Source organism: Lingula anatina, chromosome 1, assembly GCF_051362555.1.
Source record: "Lingula anatina isolate TDL-2025a chromosome 1, LinAna3.0, whole genome shotgun sequence".
Taxonomy (NCBI): domain Eukaryota; kingdom Metazoa; phylum Brachiopoda; class Lingulata; order Lingulida; family Lingulidae; genus Lingula; species Lingula anatina.
Genome location: NC_141767.1, coordinates 5,660,387 through 5,681,400, shown reverse-complemented (window position 1 = coordinate 5,681,400; position 21,014 = coordinate 5,660,387). Strand labels below are relative to the sequence as shown.

The window sequence follows — 21,014 nt, the reverse complement described above, 5'->3', positions numbered from 1 at the left end:
ACAATGGGTCTCAGTTATTTTGTAAGAGTCATATTTTTCATCAAATAAATAAATACACTTACATTTTTTTACTTTTATTCTGCTGCTGTTTATATTGCGCATTCTTGAAATCGATCTGGCGAAATTTAACATAAATGGTATATCAGCTGCGATAGGGATAAAAACACATTTCAAGAGAGAGGAGTCTAAAACAAAACGTGTATCAAGCAAAGCAAGAGGTGCCTGGTGAATTTCGTAGCTTTAAGTGGCAATTTTTCGTAATTTGCACTATTGTCAATTTGTTATACAATTTCATTTCATTATCTCAAATACTCATATTATTGATTCATATACTTCACACGAGATACGGAAGTATAAATAACCTTTTTTCCCATATTTTTTGTCAAAATTCCAATTTAACGAGCCAGCAGTAGCATTATATAAATGTTTTAGCAAGATGAAAGTAAATAAAACTCCAAATTTGGTTACACAACGATCGATATTCTGAGTTAGTATTAGCAAAGAGAAGTCTGGGTTTGGGATTTCAGCCCTTACTGCCACTCACACAAATAAGCATTTTGAAAATATAGTGAACCTTATTTCATCCCACTGGAACGATTTGATAAAAACTCCCTACTATATTATGTTGATAATAGCGCTACTGTTTTTATAGCAAACGCTATTATCTTTATAGGTAAGGAGATTTCAAGATGACAGGTAAAGGCATGAACGCAGGGCTGGAAGTCAAATCACTCAAAGCGAGCTCCAATGTATAGCCCCTATACTGAAATTATTTTGAAAGGTAACGATACCCGTAGTGTTTTTTGAAGAAGTTTTATGTCATGGTGAAACGCTGTACCAAGGAATTCGATCCCTTAATATGTGTTCCATCACGGTTAAGCTTTACGGGAGATTAAATATTTATTCCAGATTTTTCAGTGCCTTGTTTAAGGTCTTCATGTTTTCTTATAGAACCTTGCTAACATAATGGTACGTGCAGTTGAAAACTCACAGTGGCCAGACAGAAAGACCTATTGTGTTTTTCTTCACTAACACAATTTACTATTTTTTGACGCTGTTGTGAATGGATTTGTTAGTGGGAGCGCAATTGCACAGCTACTCAACAACCAGAATGCAGCGTTCAAACAGCAACTTGCAAGCCTTTATATCAAACTAATGTTTTATGCCTGCACTGTTTGTACATTATTTTACGTTCTTGTTTGTGAACCATTCTACATTCGTCGCCTTTACTTTGAATTCATTTATTTAACTGACGCTAAGAAAAAAGACTACTATTATTCTGTTTACTTGTGTCGTTTTGGTTCTATTATCATGACGTAGAAAGTCATTGCTATAATGTACATGTGTCTTAGGGCAGATGGCGATCGGAATCAGTCATAGGGCATTTGAATAGAATTTTACAAAATTGATTTTGACTACCTGAATATTTTTTTAAATGACTGACAGGCTTTGATTTCTTTAATAAAAAAACGGTCCAAATTCGTTTTATATAAAAGATGATATTATTAAAATCATTATCCATTTTGGATTTTTTCACTAGGTGAAGAATCCAAACTGATGGATCAGCAACTCTCCTTGGACAAATAGCGATTGCCCTAGGACATGCTGATCGTCATTTATTCTAGGATAATCAGCAATTGTCCTTGGACAGATTTCGGTGGCTGTCTGTCTTCTGACAAGTGGCGATTGTGTTAAATCACCATCTGTCCTGTGACATATTTATATATTCATGTTGTGCACTGTAATTACACTAGCATAGTAACGTCTTTCATTTTGTAAGTATTGTCAGTAATTATAAGTATTTGTGAATTGATAATGTTTTTCAGCTACCTTGTGTGGTCAGCAACCCTATGTCTGAATTATTAAGTGTTAGATACTGTTTTTGTTGTTTTTTTTCTTTAAATTTACCGGTAAGTGTTGGGCGGCGATCCATTTGATTAGTGACCAGACAACTAGCTGCAGAACTCACTTGGCAGGGGGAGACCCTGATCCGTATCACTTGTCACGCTGATTTAATGAGGGTGCTCTATTATTACGTACGTCACAAGTCATTCCTCTCTCCTGCCAACCATTATTATAACAACACCCATCAGATAAAAAGTATTGCAGATTTCCCTGATAGTTTGCAGTGGCTGGTGGATTCTACTGTCCTGTAGTCCCAGTCATTGCCGCTTTGTTATTCGAGTGAACACGGGTATGCCAGAGACTTGAGTGAAAAAGATGAATTCCATGTTAGCACTGCCAATATGTTCCAAGACATCACTGGAGGTACTGCTGAGAGAAATTTTACATGTAGTTGTGGTGATTGTGGCCTGGGGACACGTTGTATATCTCTACACGGAAGAGGAATACCCGTGGGGACTTGAGAAGAATTGGCATTTCGCCTTCATTCGATGGGTTGATATAACGGTAAAAGATTCTACATTTTTAGTTGTATAATTGTGTATATTACTGGTAGGACGATCACTTTGGTATAGTATTTACAACATAAAGTGTTTTTTAAACATTCTTTTTAATATATATTACTATTTGTTGTGAATGAAATGAGGGAGATTCGCCAGTTTGGTACATGTATGTCCATTACTGGAACGCCTAAAGATATACTACTGTCTCCTTTTAACCCGTCGGGCGGTTAGGGCATCAAAAAAGGTCCTCCACTGCTCTCAGTCTCAAGCCAGATGTTGGATTGTCCCCCAACTTTTCCCCAGTTGTTTTAATTCTGCTTCGACAGTCCTTCTCCTTGTGGTCTTGGGTCTGCCGCTTTAAAAAAACCCCAAAGATGTACTCCGAAAAAAAAAAAGAAAAGAAAAGAAAGAAAGAAAGAAAAGATGAAGATAAATCGAAAACTGGTCTTAACCTTTTTTCCAAAAAGTTATCTTCCTGGGTTTGGGATAAATTGGTACATGTAGTAGTAGTTCAACTAACCCAGATACATCATCCCCTAGTTGCTTGTGGGAAGAGGTATTACATGTAGATGTAAAGAAGGTACCAGGCTATTATGATGATTTTTCTGACAGCAATCGGTCTTGTCCACACTGTGCTTTTGCATCAGTGTCAGGTATATATTTGTGTCTTATAGATAAATTGATCTAAAGCACCCCCATATATTTAGTAAGTACCGGGTACAGTCAATGACTAAACGTATATATATATATATATATATATATATATATATATATATATATGATTATTTCAATTGCTTTTTCAGATGCACTGGGCCTCAGGTTGTCTCTATCGCAGCCGGCTACATCTGTTCATGGGTGTTTGGCATATCATGAAATTACCGAGCATAGTTAATAGCTTTGATGATGCAATCCCGGGCATTGGAGAAAAACTACTGTATTTTACCCCATGCAACGCTCTGGACACAACGTCTTACGTTTCCACTGCTATGACGTCAACTTCCCTGAATGCAAAAGTGGTGGGCTCCTTGCTGTATGGCTTGCTGAAATGGCATGGCTTTTATTACTGACCGTTTTTCCTACATGATATAACATATATGAGGTGCACGATGGGATTTTCGTGAATTGTGCACTTTTTCGATTTTTATATTTATAAGATTTTAAAAGGGGTGAAGTTTTACCGATTGTACGGATATGTTTAAGATTAATTAGAGATTTATGTTCGATAACACGAACTGTCGTCTGCCATAAAAAAAGCGAAAAACGTGAACCGTTTTATAATTTTATTGTAAATTTGCATTCTTAAAGAAAGTTTTAATTAAATGTTTTAATTTACTTTCACAAACTAGGTACTTTAAATGATTATTTAAATTTTCAGTAATTATATTGTGTTCAATTTTATTGTCTGTAATTAAATATTCATTTATTTTTACTATTATTATTTGTATTTTGTTAAAAGCATTGAAATTTGACAAAAGTGTTCAATAAGCAACACCTTGAATTTTTAAGACCTCAGCGTCGCGGTCATTAAGCCCATTTGAAATGTCAGTAGGCCTATTGTGCAATTTTCTTTCATATACTTTTAAGTATTTCATGCATGTTGGATCTTTATATTAAGGAAATACACTCTTCAATGGATTTTAGCATTGATGGGTACTAAATTAAGAAAAGGTTTGAATTTTGAGAATTATTTAATTTTATTAAATTGCTTTTAATATCTGATTTTTTAAATTGATCTGACTTACATGTGTAGGCCCCCTTACTATTATTTCGCTAACACACTCCAGATACTCGAAACCCATACTCTCTACGAAAGGTCAGCGGGTGATTTTTTTTCTCGAAATGTCTCGCTGGACAGGCACAGAAAAATGCAGAGAATTAACCGGAGAAATATCTTAGAAAATATAGCGAAAATGCATTCCCTGTCCCTTATGGACCCTCGTGTCTGCTTTGCTACAGGAAAAGAGCACAAGTGTCACCATGCAGTCCCACTGAAGTATTGGCACCTTCGTACAAAACTGACAAAAAACGCTAATAGTTTGCTTAGCCTACTTAAGTGTCAGATGTTTATACATAGTGTTATGTATGCCTATAGATCACTTTCATACGTTAAACATTACATTTATGCCAGTGACTCGATTACCCGTTTGACCGATGAAAGACAGATTTTCAAAAGATCTCGAAAGCGCCAAAATAGTATTCCTTGAACCTTTGGGATTTCTTCTGTGATAAAAACGTGACAAAAATTTCATGTGATATACTCAGTCTTAGACGCCAGTTGCATATTATTTGCCACTTAGTTGAAAAACGTTATGACGCACATGCTACTCCATTATATAACTAAACGTTGTGTCATCATCGAACTAGTATATTCACCCTGCAACAGGTATATACCGGTAGAGGGGCACAAGCGATGAAACTCGGGGAAGCAGCGTCAGTAGGTACAAAAACAAAACTGGAGTTGCTACTGCAGGAAGCTCTACATGTAGTGGTGGTCTTGGTGGCTTGGGGCCATGCTGCGTATTTGTACACGGAGAAGTACCCCTGGAGACTTGATATGTGGCATTTGGCGTGTATTCGATGGGCTGATTTGATGGTAAAGATTTTGGGCCTGTCACCACCATAGTGATCATAAGTTGGGTCATTTGCACTGGTACCAACTCCATGCATTTTTAGTATAAACTGACCAAAATTGCATTGTCTGCTAGCGACATTATGCTAAAAGTTATAGAGATATTTGACTGAAATTTTTAGGATAAGGCAGAAATGGGCTAATTTTTGTTATTGACTAATTGATGAGTGGTTAGTAATTAGTATCCATAAGATGAAGCATCAACCTGGAGTGTAAGTGACTTGCTACTGTCGTAGAATTGGAGGTTGGTTGCGTTTGCTATTTCTCTTTTTATCTCGTTGAATGCAATACAGTGTTCAGCATTCCACTGAAAAATACTTTCCTTCTTGCACAGGTCTCTGAGACTGGTTATAAGTTGAGACATATGGGGAATGTATCTGCTTAGATAATTTACCATTCCAACGAATGTTTGTAGCTCGGATACATTTCTCAGTTCTTTTATTACATTAATGGCTTCTACCTTTGCTGGGTCTTGTTTAAGCCTTTTCCTATAATATGACCGAATAATGGAATTTCCTCCTTTCTAAGAATCATCTTGTCTTCATTAAAGCGTGTCCCCTTTCTTCTGGCTGTATCTAATACTACGCACAGAGTCGGATTGTGGTCAGATTCGTCTTCCTGCCAACCTGTTATGATTAGGTCGTCGGCGATTCCGGTACTCCCTGGAATGTCCTTGAAGACTTCTTCAATCTTGGCTTGAAAGACATCTTGAGATAGCGAGAGGCGAAAGGGTAGTCTATGGATAGTAGTCTGTTGTATCTAAATCTTCCGAAAGGCGTATTGAAGGTAGTCAGGAGAGAACTTTCTTCATCTAACGGGATATTCCAATACCCACTCCGAAGGTCAAGTATACTGAAATAATGCGCGCCACTCAGTTGAGGTAGGACGTCATCCAGTGTTGGCGTGTAGTGGTGTGGACGTTTAATTGCCGTATTTAAGTCTTTTGGGTCTAGGCAAAGACGTATTTTTCCATTGGGTTTGGTTACACATACACACGAGTTTACCCATTTCATTGGTTGTGTGACAGGTGACAGGATCCCTTGCTCAACGAGAGAGTCCAACTCCTCCTTGAGTGCTGGCTGCAATGCAATAGGTACATACCGTGGTGGGTGAACAACAGGAGAAACAGTGGGGTCAATATTTATGTGATATTCCCCATACAATTTCCCGATACCTTCAAAGACATCCTTATACTCTGATAGTAGGCCTATGGACTGTCATGTCACTGTATTTATGTTCAGGGTAACAAGTCCCAGTTTCTGACTGGTTTCCATTCCTAGTATAACTGGTCCTTCACAGTCCACAATATAGCTGTCTGAGGTCACCATGACCTTGTCATTTGTGAATGTCAATGTTGTTATTCCACATACTGGTAACTTACTGCCACCATATGCAGTAATCGTGTCATTTGTAGGCTTTAGTGGTTGCTTAATTGCAAGTTTTTTGAAAGAAGACAGTGATATTACATTTCCCTCAGCACCATGCAGTGTCTATTTTGCAACGTAATGTTGAAGTAGAGTTCCCAACTTTAACTTCAATGTCAGTAAATGGCTTGACTGGGGACTGTTTCGACTGATATCTTCATACATAGAGTCAAAGTATACACTGCTACTGTCACTTTCATTTGCTACTGAATGCACAGTTTTACTAATTGAGACTATGGGTCGATGCAGTTACTGTTTTTATTCTACATACCCTTTCCAGTGATCTGGCTTGCCACATTTGAGACAAATTGTGCCTTTAGCTGGGCACTGTTGAAAACCATGTTCAGTTCCACATTTACCACATTCTTGCAGTGGTGGTTGTGAGCCTTGTTTGCTTGGTGCCTTTGATTGAGTTTGCTGGCGAGGAGTGCGATGTTGTGGCTGTCTGTAACGCGGTCTCCCTCTTTGACTGTTTCCACTTGGTCGTGGTGCATGAATTTCCTTTGCTGATGTACTGTGAAGATCCTCAATCTGTTTCTAAGTTGCTTCCTCTATTCGTGCAATTAAAGAGCCTGATCTAGTGTCAAATTTTCCTCTCTTAGTAATAATTTCACCTGAATTCGCTCTGAGTTAGTGCCAAAAATAAGAGTGTCAATTATGTGTTGTTCAACAATCGGTATATTTGCACTCATTTGCCACGAGTCTTATTCGTCTGACAAAAGAAGCAATGCTCTCACCTGCTTCTTGTCTGCATGCTCTAAGTTTAAAGGACAATGGCCATAGCGTCAGAATGGCCTGAACGGAACATATTCTTCAGAAAACATGCCCAACTAACGATATCTTTATCCAAATACACAAATTAAAAGCTCATTTTGTAAATTTTTGGCTTTAAAAAACGTCCTATTTGCTCGGCCTGGCCCAGATAGCAAAGAGTGGTCGTGCCAACGTCGGCCCGACGACTTTGCCTCCGTTGGGCCAACGTTGGCAGACGACGTCGGTTCGAAGTCGGCGTGTCCGGCGGCCCGCCGTCGGCCCACCGGTGGTCTGCCACCCTTTTGCCAACGTCGCACCGACGCTGGGCCGACGTCATTATGGATAAACGGCGGTCAGCCGCTGTCATGCCGACAATTTGCCAACTTCGCGCCAACGTCGGGCCAACGTCGTTATGAGCTATTACTATCGGCGGTTAGCCGCTGTTATGCCGACCTTTTGCCGACGTCGCGCCAACGTTGGGCCAATGTCGTTATGAGCTATTACTATCGGCGGTCAGCCGCTGTTATGCCAACGGTGCCACCTTCTTGCCAACTTCGCGCCAACGTCGTTAACCATCGTTTTACCACCGTTATGCAAATAATGCCGTTCTTTAATTAGACAATGTTATTATGGACTCTCCATGGTCAGCCAGCTATGACTCAATTGGCGAACGTTGGCAATAGGGTAGCAGCGGCGTTTCTTCGTAATAACCCTCTCACTGAAGTGAAAAAGTCCCGTTGGCCTAAAAGATAATAATAATAACAACGTGAATCATGTTTTGTGAAGAAACATCTTTATAAATCTGAGTGAGTTAATAACGATAATTCAATTAGTTATTGAAAATAAATATTATTACTGATGCATCTCTAAAGATCTACTTTACAGATGTCATATATAATCCAAGCTTTCGGTCCCTAGGCCTTCTTCAGAGACATTAAAAAAATGGTGAAGAAAAACTCCTGGGGTATGTGGCGTCGATGACGTGTTAAAGGCACGCGATGCTGCAAAAGCGTCCTAAACGCTAAACGTAACATATAAAAAATCAATATTCATTTAAGAAACTATTGTCCCTACTGAGTCCATTATTCAAGGTGTCTAGTGTTCTAATACATTTCTGTACGACGATCCGTCTTTGCCTAGTGTCGTTTCCTTTTAAGACGGTGACGGTGATGTCTTTAGCTGAGTGTTGTGTTGTCCCACAGGCACGAAGAGGTTTTTGTTGTTTATAGGGCAGCGGTGGTGTCTAATTCTGTCTTTTAATTTCTGCCTCGTTTCCCCGACGTACATTTGATGGCATTGTTAACATCATATCGAATAGATGACGCTCTGTGAGTCGCAAGATTTGCAGCATATCTTTGACTACGACACTACGCTGGAAAGAAGTGACTGTGGCCTTAATTCCCACACGGGACGAAGAGGAATGATGATGATGATGACTAAGATTCATCTGAGGAACTCTGCTGCGGCGCCTGGGCTGCTTCTTTCTCTGTGAAGAGAATAGAAAAAATATAAAAACTCACACTTAATCTAATAAAACATACAAAATTCACCGTTAATATCATATGTTATTTCACTGATATGCAAAATAAAAAACGGCTAAGAAGACAACTGAAACCAAGCTTAAGGAATCTAGCATGATACTGATCCACGTTTCTCTAACTATTATTTTTTCTATTTGCGATGTGAAATGTTCTAAACTTTATGAGGTCAGGGACAGACAGGTTAGTTTTGTACGCTCGATTTTGGCCGCAACGAATCAACAATCCATGTTTCTCTATCGTATTATTGAACCGTTGGTTTCAGTTGTCTTCTAATGACTTATTTCTTAGTTCGCATCCAATCCACCCGCGCTTATTCGTAATGTTGCATATTGAAATGAAGTTGTTAATGTATACTTTGAAATGTAGACGAAATAATGTAATTATTTTCCAGGGAAGTGGTTACTCTGCTAAATATATTACCCTTCTTCTTCTTCTTCTCCAGCCTCCTCCTCCTACCCCCATCCCTGTCACTTACATATATTTTAAGAAGAATAATGTACTAAATTCCAGAAGAGAGTCGCAGGCAAGAAGTAGGCTAAATTAATTTCTTAGTTGTTTACTACTTAATCCATTGATAGGGATGATATAAGTTAAACTACTGCATCTTACCATGGCAATGACACACTGAAGCACTTTAACTATATACACACATACCTTTCAAGTGTATTTTCTTGTGAGGATTGACTGCTCAACACAGGCGACAAATAGGTAGTAATGCATGATGGAAGACTATAAGAGAAATATGAGATACATATTAAGTGTGGCTTTGTAATGTGCACAAAATGCCTTGTCTAATTATGAGCCTAAACCAAAAAAGAAACATTATTATATCATACCCTGTGGGTATTTGACTAAACATCTAGAAAAAAATTCAATTTAAACTTGCCCCCCCCCCTCCCTAAAAGAACCACCGCTGGATATTTTAGGTTAGCCTACTGACCCCTTAATGCTAAACTGAGTTTGGAATGTATGCCATAAGGTTTATCCAGTGTTAAGCCCATGCTGACATTATAAGTTTACATGTTAGTATCATGCAGCCTTGCTATATACACCTATTATATAAGCATTTCAAATTCAACTAGAGAAAATATAAACAATATATACTCCTAGGTACAAAAAAAGTACTAGAACGTTGCTCATTCACATTTATAAATTGTCTATACATGAAATGTGATAATTGAAATGTCTTTCAAAGCATAAAAGAATTTGAGCGGGAAAATCTTTTTGGCCGCTGGAAACCCAACGTCGCCCCGACGTTGGTTCAAAGGTGGCATGCAGCGCGCCAACTGCCTGCAGCTACGACCACGCTCGGCTGTCACCTTGATTGGATAGTAAACGATTGTCGTAAAATCGCTAAATGATATTAAAACCGGGTGCATAAACTTGAAAACCACCTACAACAACCTTGGACTACCACATTAATCCAATACAATGCAAACATGAACTATAACAAGTGGTTAAAGCCTTTAAACCGAATGTTGTAAAGTCCCCATATACCTCCATAGAGACAATAAAATATAGTAAGCTTCTGAAACAAGATAAATCCAGTTCCAACATAATAATCGAAATAAAATACTGCCGGGCATCGGAGCGGCCTAAAACTTGGCACGCTTACCGCTAATACTGCAGGCTACATCATCCCGTCGCTCGTTTGTAAATTCCGTGCATGGCATACGCACAATCAAACTGTAAAAAACAAATTCTCGGGGTGTCGTTGGCTAGGTCCACTCAACAATCCAATTCAGGAAATGACGTAACCGCAGAGGTCGCATTGTCCAATGGCATGGCTTCTTTTTCGTAATGGTAGGTTAGAGTGGACCTGGCCAACGACACCCCGAGAATTTGTTTTTTACGGTTTGATTGTGCGTATGCCATGCACGGAATTTACAAACGAGCGACGGGATGATGTAGCCTGCAGTATTAGCGGTAAGCGTGCCAAGTTTTAGGGGGCTCCGATGCCCGGCAGTATTTTATTTCGATTATTATGTTGGAACTGGATTTTTCTTGTTTCACAAGCTCATTCTATTTTATTGTCTCTATGGAGGTATATGGGGACTTTACGACATTCGGTTTGAAGGCTTTAACCACTTGTTATAGTTTATGTTTGCATTGTATTGGATTAATGTGGTAGTCCAAGGTTGTTGTAGGTGGTTTTCAAGTTTATGCACCCGGTTTTAATATCATTTAGCGATTTTACGACAATCGTTTACTATCCAATCAAGGTGACAGCCGAGCGTGGCTACGACTAACAAATTATTGACAGATTTGCTTGTTTTCGTTAATTCATCTACAACAAATAAACCTCCACCTATAGTACGAAAAACATAAACACTTTAAAGTAAATACTTACCTAACAATTTGGTGCAAAATACGGAAAATATGAAATAACCGTCAAGTGCACTTGCAACGATCTATGGCCGCTTAGTGTGGGTGACCTCGATTTGAAATTGGCCGCTTAGTGCAAATCGAGCACAGCTGGTGAGCCACCGTTATACCGACGTCGGGCCGACGGCGTGAAGCAGTCGTCGGCCCGACGTCGGGTCACCAGTATTGGCCCGACGCACAGCTGATGAGCCACCGTTATACCGACGTCGGGCCAACGGCGTGAAGCAGTCGTCGGCCCGACGTCGGGTCACTAGTAGTGGCCCGACGTCGGCCCGACAACGCCTGCCGACCGCGACCGTGCCGACCAATGCCGACGTCGGCCCGACCGCTCATTGCTATCTGGGGGGAGTTAATGAGCTACGTGGTCACGTGGTCCGATGACGACAATCGTGCCACTGGAGAACAGAGCGTGCTTAGCTGTCAAACTGAACTGCATTGTCTAACTAAACTGTAAGATGACTTTTCTGGCTTCTGATAAAAGTTTATACTCATTCAAATCTCTTACCCGAGGGTTCTAAATCCTCGTGAAGCTGTGTAAAACCATTTCCCGTCTATTCAATTATTTAACAAGCATTTAATTATGGTTATCCCAAGTTGTCTAAAACACTGCATTTGAATGACTTAAGGGTACTGTTGATTATTGCATATGAGGTCCATGTTATTTGTGAAATTCAATTTATTTAATTAAACCGCTGACACCCCGTCTTGCATACTTTTATTAAACTGAGGAAAACAATGCCTGTTACCTTTACAAGTCCTATCTTAATCATCCATCTAACTGGAACTTCCTTTACCTCTTAATTAGAGGGTTAAATGGCATTCAATTCTCCTCTAGCCTATGTCTTGCGAGTATCGAACGCACTCTCGCTGGCGATATTTATCTCTGGTAAAAATCTACCTGGGCGTTAGTTTCAAAGAGCAGCTCCCGCAGACCTGAGGGTACTAGATAAAATCTGAACACCAGGTTTATCAAGGAGCTAGAGAAACAAAGGAAGAATTTTTCCTGCACAGCTTCATAAGAATTTTAACACGGACTTGATCCAGCTTAGACCTCCAAACTAACAGGGTGACATGGGCAATTTTCACAAACAAATAATAAAACTATATTTCAGTTAGCCTCCTTTTAAATAAATATACCGTTCTGGGTAAATTAGAATATTTATTAAATCGCGAGAATATTTTTGACTTAAATGATGATTTTATTATTAATGGAAATTAAGCTACTATATGAGGTACATTTGCTGCGATTACGCTGTCCTTTATGTTTTGCGTTAGTCTACATTTTGTTGTACGCGCTTGTAATTTTTTAAAATCTGTGCGTACAATTTTTGCAGGTCTGGTTACGCCCCTGTTATATGATGAAAGTCTAAATTTGGCAATTAGTTCCTAAGCTTATTTAAACAGAATTGCAGTGTAAACCTTTCAACAAGATGTTGGCGCAATAGCCCTTTACTCTTTGTGGATATTTTTCCCCGTCAAAGTTTGTCTTAAATTATCTTTCAATCTTTACTCTTTCAAGGACAGTATAAAGTTATCTTAATGACAAGCCAAGTGTCTCCAGTTCATTCCGTACTCAATTTTACCCAAGCAAATTTTTTTCTTGAGTAGATCTTTATAGCACGGTGCTATAATACAATTTTTCGAAGAGGGGATTTAAATCAATATTAAAATAATTGCAGCTTCATACTTAAATGAATTGGGTATCTCCCGTTTTTCATAATATACTAAGTTATATACAATGAACTAATTTATTAGTAGTGCTCTTTTTTACACCCAACATTCTTTTTAAAAAATCCATTTGTGGCTTTCTTATATCCCTTACCAAGTTAAATCTCCATGTATAATTTAAAATGTACTAACTTACGTAAAACTGCACATTTAGTAAACACATTAAATTATGATTTTTTCCATGCTACTAGTAGCAAACAATGCTCTTTTACCTTGATCTGCTACATGTTTTTGGGTTTGACAAAGCTTACAAATTTGCAAAAAGTTTTGCATACAGACGCAGAACTTGCGTTTCAAGTTATAAAATTATAAATCTTTTAAATTATTTAATATTTCAGATGAAATAACCTTCAGAAACAAATCCTCAAAGCATAAACGAATTAGGATTACGAACCATTTTATTACAGCAGTTCCCATTATTTCTTTATTATACCGCCCTTTTTCCTGTTTTTCCTCAACACGTTTTCTTCCACAGAAGTAATGCCTGGGCATACGCATGCTTCAACATACCCTGAGAACAATTTCTTTTATTAATGTTCGCGACTGTGTTTGAACTTAATTGTTTAAATATTGATATTTAACGTCATTTACAAATACCAATTAAATAATCCCATGAAATAAATGAGATATATTGAAAAATATGAAAGCCCACCAAGACGAGTTTGATACCTGTTATTACCTGGCTTGGGAATTGCAGCGGTGCATAATTAACAGGTTTTATTGTTAACGAGCTCTTGGTCAACTACAATGCATTTAAAATGCATCAGCAATTAGTAAGCTTGCCAACTGATGACAGTTAATCTAAAAGACTATCAGCTTTTCATATGATCTAAAACACTTGAGGTGACCGAGATCTCGAGCATCGCAACTATTGTCACCTACGTTAGTAAATAAGTCACGGAAGACCGTCACAGGCAAAGAAAGAATTGTCAAGGCGAGCTGCAATTTTGGTGAATCCCACGGCAACACACATAACGAAAATTGCTCAACTCCGTTCAACACAACTTTCCTAAACTATTCTGTCTGTATGCAGCTCAGTTAAGTCTCATAGACCTTTATCCTCATTGTCGTCGCAGTACCACGTGACCCAGATCTGTTGCTTCATTTATGCATATTGAGGTGAGGTTTACTAAAACGCTTTTTTTCTACTAATAGATTGTTTTTATAATTTTTAAATGGCGGGAATACATTAAAACATACCTCTAGCGTATAGATTGAGTGCTGAATCTTCAAAATTCGAGAAATGGATTTTTATGTGTCTATTGTCCTTTAAAACTCTGAATTCGAAAGTTACTCTTGGGCTTCGTGTAGGCCTATTCTTCCAACTTTTGTCAACACGTCTGGATCATCAATGTTAAAAGTTTTCACAATTTCGCGACCTTTTTCTCCAATCCAAAGGAGAAGAAATTTCACTTGTCTTTCTTCTGACACAGCATCTAAAGCTCCTTCAAATATCAATTCACACTTTTCCTTAAAAAGTTTGAACGTACGCGGTAAGTCCATGGATTCCAAGTCCATGTGAGGCGGCTGTATCCCATACATGTGTTCCATTTTTTTTCTTTCTTTTTTTTTTTTTTTTTTTTTTTAGTGATTCAAATTCCTTTTTCATCTTGTAGTTCGTGGGTCATCCAATCTCCAAATTATACTACATCCAATGTAGATCCCGATTCTGACACCATGTCGTAGTTTTCTGTTTGTTATGTAACTTATGTTTACTTTATGTTTACTCATTTATTACATAACATCCAGCCACATATGGGCATGTTGGCTAACCGGTAGAGAAGGGACAATGCATTGTGGGAGATATGTTAATTATGTTAATTACCTTTACAATATGCAACATAATTTACCGGTTAGTGTTGGGCGGCAATCCATTTGATTAGTTGTTCTTCGAGTGAACGCGGTTATGCAAGAGCCTTGAGTGAAAAAGATGAATTCCATGTTAGCACTGCCAATATGTTCCAAGACATCACTGGAGGTACTGCTGAGAGAAATTTTACATGTAGTTGTGGTGATTGTGGCCTGGGGGCACGTTGTATATCTCTACACGGAAGAGGAATACCCGTGGGGACTTGAGAAGAATTGGCATTTGGCCTTCATTCGATGGATTGACATAACGGTAAAGGATTCTACATTGGTATTCTTATAACAGTGTACATAAGAAGATCACTTTTGTATAGTATTTACAACATAAATTGATTTTTAAACATTCTCCTATTTATATAACTATTTATTGCGAATGAAATGAGCGGGGTTCGCCAGCATGGTACATTCATGTCCATTTTTGGAACACCTAAAGGTGTGCTCTGGAAAAAAAAGAAAAGAAAGGAAGGAAGAAAAGACGAATAAAATCGAAAACTGGTCTTAAATTTTAGTCCACAATTTTTTTTATCTTCCTCAGTTTAGGATAAATTGATATATAGGCCTATAGTAGTCCAATAAACCCAGATACATTTACCTTCTAGTTGCTTGTGGGAGGAAGTATTACATGTAAAGAAGGTATTAGAGCATTGTGATAAATGTTCTGACAGCAGTCGGTCTTGTCTACACTGTGCTCTTGCATCAGTGTCAGGTATATATTTGTGTCTTTTAGATAAATTGATCTAAGGCACCCCCATATATTTAGTAAGTACCGGGTACAGTCAATGACTAAGCGTTTTATCGATTTGTATATATATGATTATTCCAATTACTTTTTCAGATGCACTGGGCATCAGGTTGTCTCTATCGCAGCCGGCTACATCTGTTCATGGGTATTTGGCATATCATGAAGTTACCGAGCCTGATTTATAGCTTTGATGATGCAATCCCGGGCATTGGAGAAAAACTGTTGTATTTTACCCCATGCAACGCTCTGGACACAACTTCATACGTATCCACTGCTTTGACATCAACCTCCCTGAACTCGAAAGTGGTCGGCTTCTTGCTGTATGCCTTGCTGAAATGGCATGGTTTTTATTACTGACCGTTTTAGCTACATGATATAACATATATGAGATGCCGGATGGGGTTTTCGTGATTTTTGCATTTTTCGATTTATATATAATTATAAGATTTTAAAAGAGATGTACTTTTAACGATTGTACGGATGCATTTAGGTATGAGAGCCGCCCTTTTGAGACATATGCCTGAAAACGATAACGTGAGCTTTTTTATAACTTTATTGTAAATTTGCATTCTTAAAGAAAGTTTTAATAAAGTGTTTTAATTTACTTTCACAAACTAAGTTCTTTAAGTGGTTATTTAAAAGTTAAGTCATAATATTGTGCTTAATTCTAATGTCTGTAATTTGAAATTTTTATAAATTTATTTATTTTTGTAAAAAGCAATGATTTTGACAATAGGGTACAATAAGCAACACCTTGAATTTTTAAGATCTCAGCGTCGAGGTCATGAAGCCCATTTGAAGTTTCGGTGTTGTGCGATTTTCTTTTATATACTTTAGTATCCCATGCATGTTGGATCTTTATATTAAGAAAATACACCATTCAATATATTTTAGTAATGATGATTATAAATTAAGAAAAGGCTTGTATTTTGAGAAAGTTGGGAAAAATAAAAACGTGTTTATTAACTTTTGATCATTAGTGTTCAGATGTCTTTTAAATCTAGTAAGGAGTGAAATTACAGGGTTACTACTTTATATGGAATATTATTTTTGGCTCTCTTACTACTTTAAATCCAAAACTGAGGTGCCGCTCCATGTGTAGCCAGGTGTGTTACCTAATTACTACACAACTCTTGAAACAATTGATGTATACAGTTGCATGTTCTGTGGTCAGAAATGTGAGGGGTGGTCTTTTCGGCAATTTCTGACCTTGTATAAAAACGCATAGGTTTGGCCAATCTTTGGAGTGTGTTTAGAGAAGCAACAAAGGGATCGCTCCGAAACTTGAGGGGTACCTTAGAGAAGATATGGTTCGACAGCTAAGCAACGCAGCTTACTATGGGATTCTTGCTCTCAGAGAAAAATGGCCAGAAACGGAGAGCCATTGCCAGGTAATGCAACATTTATCAGGAACCATTAGTGAAGTCCTTCAAAGAAATGCTATAACAGGGCCACCTACTCCAATGCCTCGACCAGGGTGTCCGCGTATCACACCAAGAAGACAGAGTGCTCCGTGCTGGTCGTACAAAGACAAGCAGTGTCCTCATTAAAGAGTGGCAGAATGTCATTCAAATGCCTGTTTCAAGGTCCCTCGTGTACAAGAGATTACTGCAAGCCGGTTATTTTGCACGAAGACCAGTAGGGAAACAACTGTTAACAGCAGGTCATATCCAGCGACGTCTGCAATGGGCTGGGGACCACGTGCGTTTGCAGCCAAAACACTGGAATCACGTCGTTTTCGGTGATGAGGCCAGATATGTAGATTTTAAGGGTTGACGGTCGAATCCGTGGCCGACGTGTACGAGAGACATAAAACGATGATTGTGTACTGCCTAGGGTGCAAGCAGGGGGTGTTAACGTCTCTGTTTTGGCAGCATTTCATGCCGGTGCCCAGAACTAGTTGGTTTTTCTAGGAGGCAACCTCAACCAGGGTTCCTACAGAGACATTCTACAGTAAATAATGCTTCGATTTGTAAGTACCAAGACGACTGTGCAACCCCACATCGAGCTCGCAGAATCACTGTTTGTCTTTGAAACCAATGGGTTCAGCAACTGCCCTGGCCTGCAAACTCCCCAGATATGAACACACTTGAAAATCTGTGGGCGGAATTAATAGCTATAGTCATCGGCCGGTAAATAGTGGTGAACTGCGACAGTAAAATATCACTGCGTGGAATGATATCCCCATCCAAACTCTAAAAAACTTGTCACAGGGTATGCCATGTAGGATGAGGATGGTGCAAGCGGCTGTTTGAGGTCATAACCGCTATTGATGACTTTTCATGATTTACTGTAATGAGTCCTTTGACTGTGTAACATATCACTGTCCGGAGGCTATCATTTTCTTTAATATCTTAGCTTAAAATTAATACTGACTTCAAACTGTTGATATGGTTTTCTGGGGGTGCTCTTTTCTTTTGAATGACATCTTATGCCAGATTTGATATTATTGACCAAAATATCTCGCAATAGAAGACTGGATATTTTTATCACTCAATGACATACTGTTTTGATGAATCAAGCCAAAAATAACAATGATAAAAAAATATTCCATATGAAGTAGTAACCCTGTATTTTATATGTTTAAAGTGATGTCTGCAAATACATTTTGTCATTATAAAAAAGCGAACAAAGAAAATGACACTTATTGACTTTGATTCTATTGCTTTTAATATCTTATTTTTAAAATTGATCTGACGTAGCCCCCCTACTATTATTTCAATGTTTATCTTCGCTAACACACTCCAGATACTCGTAACCCATATTCTTTATGAAAGGTCAGCGGGTGATTTTTTTCTCGAAATGTCTCGCTGGACATGCGCAGAAAAATGCAGAGAACTAACCAGAGAATTATCTGAGAAAATATAGTGAAAATTCTCTCCCTGTCCCAACTGGACCCTCGTGTCTGCTTTGCTACAGGAAAAGAACACGTGTCACCATGCAGTCACACTGAAGTATTGACACCTTCGTATAAAACTGATAAAAAACGCTAATAGTTTGCTTAGCCTACTTAAATTTCAGATGTTTGTACATTGTGTTATATATGACTATAGATCACTTTCATACTAAGTCCCCTTTAAACCTTACATTTATGCCAATGACTCGATTACCCGTTTGACCGATGAAAGACAGATTTTCAAAAGATCTCGAAAGCGCCGAGAAAAGTATTTCTTGAACCTTGGAATTCCTTCCGTGATTAAAACGTGACAAAAATAACATGTGATATACACAGTCTTAGATGCCAGTGGCATATTTTTTGCCACCTAGTTGAAAAACGTTATTACGCACATGCTACTCCGTTATGTAACTTAACGTTGTGTCATCATCGAACTAGTATATTCACCCTGCAACAGGTAGATAGAGGGACACACACGATCAAACTCGGGGAAGCAGCGTCAATAGGTACAAAAACAAAACTGGAGTTGCTACTGCAGGAAGCTCTACACGTAGTGGTGGTCTTGGTGACTTGGGGCCATGCTGCGTATTTGTACACGGAGAAGTACCCCTGGAGACTTGATATGTGGCATTTGGCGTGTATTCGATGGGCTGATTTGATGGTAAAAACTTAGTCTGTCACCACATTTACGCTAGGTCGCTTGCACTGGTACAAATTAACAATCAAAATTAATACAAATTTATACATTTTAGTCTAAACTGACAAAAAGTGCATTGCCTGTATTAAAAAGAAAGAAACCATCCCTGAAATTTTATGAGAGCCTCTCGAAAGTTCACGTACCTTCTAATAGTAAATAGATAGAGGTCCACTGTCCGTCACTCTGTCAATGTGTTATATTTTACCTCTGCGAAGGAGGTAATGTTTTTGGTTCTGTTAGCTCGTTTGTCTGTTAGCAACAATATGGAAAAAGTTGACGGCTTTTGATGAAAGGGGACCAGGTTATAAATGGCTAGATTTTGGTGGTGATACATTAATTGATTAATTTTAATTTGCCAATTATTTAATTTTGATTGATTAATTTGTCTGTTAGCAAAATTATACAAAAAAGTTATGGAGGCATTTGATGAACTTTTTAGGATAAGTAAGAAATGGGCTAGATTTTGTTGATGATTAATTAGTGAATTAATTGACTAATCAATTGATAAATTATTTAGTAATAAATAATAGTTAGTAATAAATAATGATTATAATTTATCTAATAAATCAGTTGATCAATAAACAACTAAAAATATAATTGAGTTGATAAATTAATTTATTTATTTACAGTTAAAAATAATGATAATTCAGCTGCCTTGGCGGAAGTCTGCGCTCTCTGAGTGCTTTGCTAGTTGAGAGTGCACTAAAACTATATAATTGTGTTTAATCAGTCTAAGTAAGTTGTGACTCTAGATCTCGGTGGTGAGTGCCTTCTTGTTTGCTTCTTTAAAGAATTAAAAAATAAATGCATTTTAAGGGTCTTAAGTACATGAAATCTAATCATGATATGATGAAATACCGGTTTAAACGTATTAAATTATTGATCATTTTATTTATCCATATTGCAGTTGCACTGGATTCTATTTTTCCTCTATCACAGCCAGCTACATCTGTTGATGGGTATTTGGCATGTCATAAAAGTACCAAGCATCGCTCATAGCTTCGATGACATGATCCCAGGCCTTGGGGAGAAACTGTTGCGTTTTCAGCCCGCCAACGCCGTGGACGTTGCAACACACCTCACCACCGCCCTTACGATAACCTCCCTGAATGCAAAAGTGGTCGGCTCTTTGATGTATGCTTTGCTGAAATGGCAAGGCCTCTATTACTGACCCTTTTACCTACATGATATAACATCTCTGAAAAATGGAATCAGAATTTATATTCCACGTGCACTTGATTTATCTTCTTTTTGTCGAGTTTTATGGAAAAAAACGAATGTAATTGAACTCATTTGTTATTAAAGGCATAATAAACACATCCTTTGACGTCTAGGAGCGTGTGGAATCTCCATTACTTCTCTTGGTTATATTGTAGCATCTTTATAAACACACACATAATCTCCACGTCACCTTATAGGCTACATGTACAAGGCGTGTGACATAGTATTGCATGGCACCTGAGTACTCAAATAATTCTTGGGAAGAAAATATGCTTGAAATAATTATTGGGAAAGGGAAATATCATTACATATTCTCTCAACTGGCGAATAAATTTAAGGATGCAATGCTTTTCCTTAAATATTTTTCAATTGTATTCTGCTCTCAAACGGCAAAATATAAAGATCTTTCGGATTCCAAGCCGGATTTATTTATTCTGTTATAAAGCTTTTCATCTGCCCTTTAATTTTATAATATACGATCTTGTACCAGCCTAAATACATTTAACACCAAAGACGCCTTGTCCTTGAAAGAAATGCTTGTTAAAAATTCGTTTATTGTGAATTAAATAATAATAATAATAATAATAACGATAATAATGATAATAATAATAATAATAATAATAATAATACACTTGACCAGAAAACCTGTTTTCACAGCAAAACTAATAAAACTGGAGAGCGGTAAACATTTCTCAGTTGCATTAACATATGCTATACATATGTACTA

General features: G+C 37.9%; 1 protein-coding gene and 2 long non-coding RNA genes across 3 annotated transcripts; 2 read left to right on the top strand and 1 right to left on the bottom strand.

The window, feature by feature from the left end:
* Nucleotides 1-7,982: 7,982 nt before the first annotated feature.
* Nucleotides 7,983-10,044, bottom strand: LOC147763866 (uncharacterized). The gene is made up of 2 exons (XR_015332193.1): nucleotides 9,407-10,044; nucleotides 7,983-8,697 (listed from the first exon to the last, which is right to left on the bottom strand). It is a non-coding gene; the product is annotated as an uncharacterized LOC147763866 (long non-coding RNA).
* A 4,416-nt stretch (nucleotides 10,045-14,460) lies between these two features.
* LOC106176536 (uncharacterized) lies at nucleotides 14,461-16,446 on the top strand. The gene is made up of 2 exons (XM_013558971.2): nucleotides 14,461-14,984; nucleotides 15,567-16,446. The coding sequence occupies exons 1-2, from the start codon at nucleotides 14,796-14,798 to the stop codon at nucleotides 15,828-15,830; spliced, it is 453 nt and encodes a 150-aa protein (XP_013414425.2). The 5' UTR covers nucleotides 14,461-14,795; the 3' UTR covers nucleotides 15,831-16,446.
* A 1,233-nt stretch (nucleotides 16,447-17,679) lies between these two features.
* On the top strand, nucleotides 17,680-20,418 carry LOC106176540 (uncharacterized). The gene is made up of 2 exons (XR_001239763.2): nucleotides 17,680-19,030; nucleotides 19,974-20,418. It is a non-coding gene; the product is annotated as an uncharacterized LOC106176540 (long non-coding RNA).
* The last annotated feature ends 596 nt before the right edge of the window (nucleotides 20,419-21,014 follow it).

Coding starts and splice junctions, on each gene's coding strand:
- LOC106176536 (XM_013558971.2), top strand. CDS start 14,796: ATGAATTCCATGTTAGCACTGCCAATATGTTCCAAGACATCACTGGAG. Junction 14,985..15,566: donor TTCGATGGATTGACATAACG/GTAAAGGATTCT, acceptor TTACTTTTTCAG/ATGCACTGGGCATCAGGTTG.